The 8723-nt window shown below is 34.2% G+C and overlaps 1 protein-coding gene across 3 annotated transcripts in view; it reads left to right on the forward strand.

Moving 5' to 3' along the window:
* The window catches only part of LOC106478904 (lysine-specific demethylase 5A-like), a 97833-nt gene that overhangs the window by 15759 nt on the left and 73351 nt on the right, over positions 1-8723 (forward strand). For all 3 annotated transcript variants that reach the window (XM_022382602.1, XM_013939482.2, XM_022382604.1), the window contains exons 6-7: positions 1493-1645; positions 2619-2709. In XM_022382602.1, coding sequence (XP_022238310.1) covers positions 1493-1645; positions 2619-2709 — 244 coding nt within the window. The remainder of the gene's footprint in view (positions 1-1492; positions 1646-2618; positions 2710-8723) is intronic.

Here is an 8723-nt window from a genome sequence, read left to right on the forward strand (position 1 = left end):
GCTATTTCATCTAAACATTTATGTTTTCATGTTATAATTTGTGTTCATTCTTGAATAAAAGATGCATAATTTATGTTTATTTCCTAATTTTTTATGGTGGTTGCGAGATCAGTCAAATGTACCGAACCCATACAGAGATTAATTAATGATAATAACTATTAAAATATAAAATTTGTCTTAAGAAATGTTTGATAACTATTTGGACATTATAAAGATTTTGCATGTGAAATTTTGAAATTTTATGATTCATTGAAGTATTTTTAATGTTAAGATGAAAATTACTTTGCATGATAGATAGGCAAGATGTGAAATGAAAAAAGGCATGAGAGAAACATTGCTTTACAAATCTTAAGACTCAATAAAAAAAATATATATATTTTGCATATGAAAGCATTGTAATGTTCACTGATAAACTGCCAAATTTTGTTAACATTTGCTTACTAATTTAAAAGTTATAGCACGAAAACTTTAACAAGCACAAAATGGTTACGAGGTCGGTCCCAAGGACCGAGCCCATGAAAGAGTTAAACTAACAGTAGTTTTGACCACTATTTTCAGTAAAATATGCAAAGTTCATAAATCAGTTCAGGTGTGTTAAAACAACTTCATACATTGAGAATTATTAGTCTGTTTAAGGAGAAGAACAAGTATAATATATCAATAAAACAGTTGTTTTTTCTCTTGCACAATTTAACTTTAATTACAACTTCTAATTAAAATTTGATTGCGCATGAAAAAATATTGGTTTTATGTATTTCATTGAACCTTGCACATGTTTGCCACTACTTAAATTTTAAGTAGAATATCTTGAAAAATAGGTACAGCCATCAAAACAAGCAAAATTTAACATTCATTTGAGTTCTGGTTTTTACATAACTAATGTTGATTAGTAGTTATAATTTTGGTTAGTCTTCCTTTAGTTATATGTTATTGCTTATACAGTAAATAAATTATAAAAAATATTTTAGTTTTATAAAATTTGAAACAAAAATTAACTTTCCAAAATAAGAAAAGTTAATTTGAATTATTGCCTAATACAGCATTTTCCAAGCTTTTGTCATCTATGCACTCTCACTCACTTCTTTTTCTAAATGTGTGAAAGGGTGACTTAAGTGACGAGATATAATACATGGATACATGTTAAAATGATATATGTGTTGCTGTAATTACTTATTATTTTCATTAATAAAAAATATATTAAAATGTTCAATTTTGAATTATTGCACTATTGATTTTACTCTAAGCATTCCCACCCCCCAAGAGATCATTTGTGTCCTCCTGAGAGTGTGTGTGTGTGCGCTACACACTTTGGGAAACACTGGTCTAATACATCTTGTAATAAAAGTAATATTAATTGTGTGCTGAGTAAATATTAGTTTTGATTCTTGAAGAATCATTTAAGAAAACAATTAGCAAAATAAAATAAATTTTTACTTGTTAATTATATTAAAATTTTCCAAAATCTTAACCTTTCAATTTGTTTCTGGGACAGAGTTTTGAAGATTCGAGGGAGAAGGACAAAAAAGATACAGATTACATTCCTCATGGGATTCCTTCACGTCAGGCAATCAAACCTCCTCCTGAACAAGTTGCTCGACGGTCTAAACGGCATACAAAGGGGACCATGCCTTGTTCAGAGAATGCAGTAAGCTGATCTTCAATTAATGCTTGAAATTGATACTTGTTGTTTAGTTAGCTCTGATATCTTATAGCAGAGTTATGACTTTGAGATTTAAATAATTTATACAAGATACTTATTTGTAGAAACTAAAAGCCACTGATCTTAGAAACTAGTTGAAATCCTTTGTGACTTGCATGATGAGTTAAGGATGTCGAAGAGGTGCTCAAAGGAATTCAGATTAAGATATTTTTGCAGCTTAATCTATGACCTCTGTGTTTTTTACGGGTTTTTTAAGCTAGTCTGTCACAAAAAAAGAGATTTAAAGTTACCCAAAAATTAATTTAACAGTTCAGTGAGAAAAATCTTAAAAGGATTAGGGTTGAAACTGATCCTCTCCAGCTGGACAAAAAATAAAGATTTACTTGGATCATTTTTTTTATCTATATCATTTGACCTAGGAATATGAAATATTGTCTGAAGGATTTTCTCATCATTGTTGACTTGTTTGTCCTGTTTCATTACAATTTGGGGAGAGGCGAGGTTTTATGAGGTGCTTAATTTGACAATGAATCGCCCAGTTATGATAGGTGTCTTTAAGTTATTAAGAGTACAGGTGGGAGAAAAGGGCACTGTTGGCATGTGTATTCTCAATTTTGACCTAATAGTGAAGTGCTATTTTGAATAGGGAATAGAGACTTGTATAACTATCATGGAATGTTGCTGTTTCATTTTTAAATTCTGATATGGGTAACATAGCAAATAATGTGCCCCAATTAGTCTTCCCAAATTTAAATGTGTTTTGCCTCCTATGATTCAGAGCTGTATATCATGGTAGAGGACAGTATGCTATGAAACATTTGTGAAAATGAGCCATAAGTTAATTGTATTTACTTGTCATTGAAATGTAGGTGGAATAACGCTTTTTCACTGGTGGCAGTTAATCAGAGATAAGATGAAATATAACCACTAAAAAAAAATATTTTTTTAAATATTTCAGGGTGATTTAGACTACTCCACAAACAATGAGTTAAGGAAACTGCAGTTTTATGGTGCAGGACCAAAGATGCCAGGTTACAATCCATCTGAAGGTAAATCACTCATACAAAGTTTGAATTGTGTGGTAATGTCTAGGTTGTAGCTAGCAATTGCCATGGCCATCACAAACAAGTGTTAATTGTGCACTGTAACTAATTTCTTTCTAACACACTGCCAAGCTGACAATTCACATAAAGCCCACTTGTCAAGATCTGGTTTATTTCTGTATAGTTTAATGGCCACCATTATTAGTCTCCCTGAAGCATAGATCAGCTTAAGAAAACTTGCCTGGACTGTTAAGTGAGATGAACTCTCCTAACAATGCCAGTTGAGCAAACAATATCCTTTGCATGTCTTTACGAAGTGTGATTAATTGGTTACAATGAGCACATTGTTTATCTGCTATGTAGTCATTCGATGCTACTAACCGCCATGAATAAGTAATCTTAACTACTTCGGTTTTTGGTCTTAGGTTGAGGAAGATGGTGCTCATATGCTTGTAATATTACCAATAGTGATAGAAGCTGAAGCCTGTTAACCAGATCAAAAGATAATTTTGTTTTAATAAATCCATTATATTTAAAAATAAAACCTCCTCCATTAAACATTGTCAGTCACAGCAATCAGAAATTCTGACATGATAGGACTCAGGAGCACTATAAATTGACTGAAATGTTTTTGTGATACATTTAACTATCCCAATATGGACTCAGTTAATTTGACTGACCACGTGACCTTTTTGTACTCGTTTATAGCCTTTATAGATAATACTTATAACTCTCAATACAGTGGGTATGTCTTCACAACATTTTGCAGTCTTTTAGTTAACATTACAAGTCTTTCACGTACAAAAAATCTTAATTTTTAGTGAAATATTTTTAATAAAATAAAATAAAGATTTTTCCATGAACATATTGAGTATTTGTTTTGAATAGTCCATGTGCAAAGTAATTTTCATGTTAAATTTACAAATACTCATCTCAAAAATCTAAAATTTTCTTTGTGTAATCCCTAAAACCTTTTAAATCCATTTCAAATGATTTTTTTCTGTAAAACTTTGTAGTTTATCTGTTATTTTCCCAATCTCAATACGGGATCGGTCAATTCGACCGACCTTGTAACCACCCGCAAAAAACGAAATAAACCTAAATTATCCTTTTTTTTCTTTTTAGAATGACTTCACATTGTAACATGAAATTACATTCATTTATCCTAAGTAGCTCTTAAAAAAAAATTGTAAATCATTCGGAGAACGTGCAGGTCACGCTATTGAATTACGTTACCAATGAGCTAGTACGAGTTGCTCATGTGCATCCTTGTGAACCATTTTAATTATATTATTATTTTTACTTATTTTACCTAATCTATCTTAAATAACTTAAAAAGATCTGTATTTTTATATTTTATTTACTTTTATGATAATAAATAAAGAATAAGTATGATAAAGAAAAATAAAGTACTTACCCAATCTTCTTTTTTCTTGCTCTCAATTGTTGAGGACAGTTAAGCTGAACTTTTTATAGTACTAATAGTAATGCATTTAACACTTTTAATTTAATTTAAATAATGTACCAAAGAATATAGAGTAATAACATGCTAAAAGTAGACAAATTCCCTTACCTCTCAAAATTTTTCTGACTTTCTAACAATGAGGGACAAGAGCTGTTACAAAATCATCCAAGCTAGTCATTAACTTTCCCACTGGGAACAAAGCTTGTACTGTGAGTGAAATTGACGCTTTTCTGTTCAAAATACAATGTTACACAATATATCATTTGATAGATGAAAACCTTGACTTTTTATTGGTTATAGGTAACATATAATGAAATATAAGAGAGAACTATCAATGAATTATGAAAGAGAGGATGTGACAGGTGTGGCAGGAGGGGTCTGATTTTCTATTCGATAGCTCTGTAACCAAACAAAATTGAAGACTATAAAAATTATGGTTTGTCTGAGCAATAACGATTTTATAGAGAGTAATTTATGTTTAATTTTGTACACTTTCGAGTGGTGGTGGATAAAATAGGGATGACAACATGCTAAGAAAAAATGTGTCACGTGGGTCACACTAGTGGAAATTCAGGATTTTTTTAAATATTGCCTTGTAGAATTAAGAACTTAAAGCTTGTATATTATTAAAATATGGATTATTAGCTATGGATTTTATGCATTTCTAATTGATATAACATAAATAAAAAGTAGTATAATAACATTTTGAATGTAAAACACTAAAATCTTGCTGTAAAGGATACCCGGGGCGATAGGGTTAAAGTTTAGCCATTCTTGTAGAACATGAGAAAAGAAGACCAGTCAGGGTTTGAGCTATAGAGTAACTCTGCTGTTGTGCAATCATCTAGGGGAAATGCTTAAATCCTCCAAACAAGGTTTGCATGGTTCTCTAATAACTGTGGCAGGCAACACTTTAACAAATGGCTTTAATCATCATTTATTATAACAAAGCATTTCTGATTTCTTAGCTGAAAGTGTCTCCAAGCAAGCCATCAAAAAATGTTCAGATGTTGGATCTGTGCCTACAAAAGTCGTGAAGTTTTGTAATAACAATAATCGTATTGAAGATGGATAGTTGAAAACATATGTATGGTTAAAACGTTATGCAGAAAAATAACATATTTTTATTCAAAGCCTGCAAGAAAGCTAAAGATTAAAATATTTTTATAAAATAAAAAAGTGCCATTGATGGATAAATTGAATTTAACACTGTCACGATATAAAAGACTGTCAAAGATTTGTTGTGTTTTATGATAATTGTAATATTATTTCATTTTTGTTTAGTTTATTATGTTGTATTTTGCATTTGTGACTCATTGTTGTGGAGAGTGCAGAGTGGTGTGTGTGGGAACTTATAGTAAAGGGGTGGTTGTGAACCGATGATGGGACAAAAGGTATAAAGTGGGCCAGCAGAACAGAAAGAGAGCAGATTGCAGCAAAGCTATGGAAAAGGCAAGGTTTATGTCTATGCTGATGTATTTGTGTGTATTTAGTTCAGAATATACATGTTGATATTGAAACAAGTGTAGTGCGTGCTGTTCATTGATCGTTACCTTTACCGTCAAAAAGTCACAGACACCTACTGTATAAGAATCCACAAAAATAAAACCTGACAATTTGTTGTCCATGACAGGATCATACATTGGTAAATGACGGTAAAGAAAATGTGAATGCTAGCGAGAAAAAAGAAGGCCAACTATGCACAACTGTAGTAGTATTGCATATAGTGTGGAGATTACAATCATAGCACCATGTCAACTTTTGATAAATTGGAGAATGTCTTTGGTTAAAAGACCGTAAACTATGATAGTTTGTCAATCAACAGCAAAAGCTAGAGAGAGAGAGAGAAGAATGACAACAGAAAAGACAAATTGAGAAAAGAGAAAGATTGAAAGAAGAAAAGGAAAGAGAAGAAAATGAGAGAAGGGAAGATGGGAAATAGAGAGAGAAAGAATAAGAATTTAAATTGAAAACAATAAGAGAGACTAGAAATAGATAGAATAAGAGCACAAATTGAGATTCCAAACACCCAACCGAAGGAAGAAGGACCCAAGAATGACAAGGGAGTAGGGCCAGCCGACCTCAAGCTACCCAAATTTGGTGAACATCAAGATGACATAGATGCTTTCCTGGAGAGATATGAAAGATTTGCCCAAAGTTAGAACTGGGACAAAGGCAATTGGGCAGTCTGTCTCAGCCCACTTCTTACAGGAAAAGGCCTACAAGTATATGCAGGCATGACATCAGAAGATGGCATGGATATGATAAATTAAAAGTAGCTTTACTGAAATGATATGAACTAACTGAAGAAGGTTTTTGTTGGAAGTTCATAGAAGTCAAACCCGAAACTGGAGAAACTATTTCAGTTTGTGGCATGTCTGCGGTGTTATTTCACCAGATGGACTGACGTGGCCATGTGTGAAAATAGTTTTGAAGGATTGGCAGACCTATTAGTGCGAGAACAGTTCAGGATCCCCTACTCAAATGACATGTCACTGTTCTTAAAGGAGAGAGCACCAAAATATGTAGATGAGATGATCCAGGTTTCACAACAGTATATGGAAGCCCACGGAGGTAATATAACTGGCAAGTCCAGTCAAATGTGAAACCAGTAATGGCTGACCAGAAGTAGGAGCTTACGAAAGGAGACAGGAGGTTAATAGAAGTGTGAAGAGATGCTATAAAATGGGACACATTGCAAAGAAGTGCAAGTCCAGTGCCAGCAAACAACAGCTGAAACCTCACTGTAAAGTACCTGGAGCTATTTACATAGACAGTGGTAATAAGAAACAAAAAACGAGTGACTGGCATTATGGATGTTGCTGCCAGAAGAAAGAGAACCAAGGCTCCTCCTCAGAGTTAATACAAAAGAGAATGATTGATCAGTACATGAGTAATGGTCTGCTCAATACAGCAAATGAATCAACAGTGCCAATAGTGGTGGGAGCTTGTGACAAATATCAAGAGGTGCCAACAAATCATAATATGCCAATATGTGAAGCCTATGTTGGGGACAAGAAAGTGAAGGTTCTACGAGATATTGGGTGCAGTGGTGCAGCAGTGAGAACTAGTATAGTATCTGATGATCAGATGACAGATAAGGTATGGCTGTGTGTGCTAATCGATGGGACAGTGAGAAAGTTCCCTATAGTAAAAATAAAGGTGAATACTCCATATTATGTAGGAGACCTTGAGGCCATGTGTATCTAGGAACCAATACATGACTAGGTAATAAGAAACAACCCAGGTAGTATAAATCTGGAGGAACTAAACAGAAAGAAGCTTGATGAAGCATCTGCTGTCACAACCAGAGCTCAAGAAAAGAAGAGCAAACAAGATATCAAGCCCCTTCAAGTGTCAAAAGGCAACATCTCGAAATTAGGTTTGCAGGAACTGAAGGAAGCACAGAAACTTTTGGAGGATAGTGCCCAGGAGAAAGTCAAGCACAAAACAAAAGGGAAAAATACATATAGAATAGAGGAATGGAAGGGAGTTCTATACCAAATCTATCAAAGCAGTTATACTGGGGAAGTTAAACAGATCATAGTAACAACAGAATACTGAACTCAGGTGATGAAGTTGGCTCATGAATCAATGTGGGAGGATATCTAGGAACAAACAAAATGGCATACAGATTCACCAGTAACTTCCATTGGCCAGGAGTGAAAGGAGATGTGAGTAGATTCTGCAGATCATGTGACATCTGCCAAAGAACAATACTAAAAGGAAAGGTAGCCAAGGTGCCATTGGGAAAGATGCCTCTCATAGAAGAACTGTTCAGTAGAGTAGTTATGGACTTGATCAGGCCACTAGCTCCTGTGTCTGATTAAGGCAACTGGTATGTTCTGACAGTAGTCGACTATGCAACATGTTATCCAGAAGCAATAGCACTGGCAAAGATAGAGACAGAAAGAGTAGCAGAAGCCCTTCTCGAGATATTTTGCAGAGTAGGCTTTCTGAGAGAAATCCTGATTGACAGAGGAATCCAGTTTACCTCAGAACTGATGCAGGAAGTACGCAGTATCAGTATTCAGCAACTCTCTACCACCCTGTACAATCCCAAATGTAGTGGACTTTGTGAGAGAGTTAATGGAGTTTTAATGAGTATGCTAAGGAAGACGTGCCAAGAGAGACCACGTGACTGGGATAGATACCTGCAGGCAGTATTATTCGCTTATCGAGAAGTCCCACAGGCAAGTACAAGATATCCACCCTTTGAATTACTGTATGGAAGAACAGTACGAGGTCCGATGCAATTATTAAAAGAGTCAGAAATAAGGAACATGTATTGGTATGTGTTAGACCTCAGAAACTGACTGGAGGAGGCCTGTTAACTTGCTCAACAGAGTTTGTATGCAGTTCAAGACAGTCAGTCAGAAACATTTCTGCCAAGAAAGCTAAAATTCGACATTTCAAGGTTGGACAAAAAGTCTTAGTTCTGCTGCCCACTGATCCCAACAAACTCAATCTGCAATGGAAACGACCTTTTGAAGTACAGGACGTACTCAACAGAATGGACTACAAGGTGAATGTGAATGGAAAGACCAGGATCTAC

This window comes from Limulus polyphemus, unplaced genomic scaffold, assembly GCF_000517525.1.
Source record: "Limulus polyphemus unplaced genomic scaffold, Limulus_polyphemus-2.1.2 Scaffold261, whole genome shotgun sequence".
NCBI lineage: Eukaryota > Metazoa > Arthropoda > Merostomata > Xiphosura > Limulidae > Limulus > Limulus polyphemus.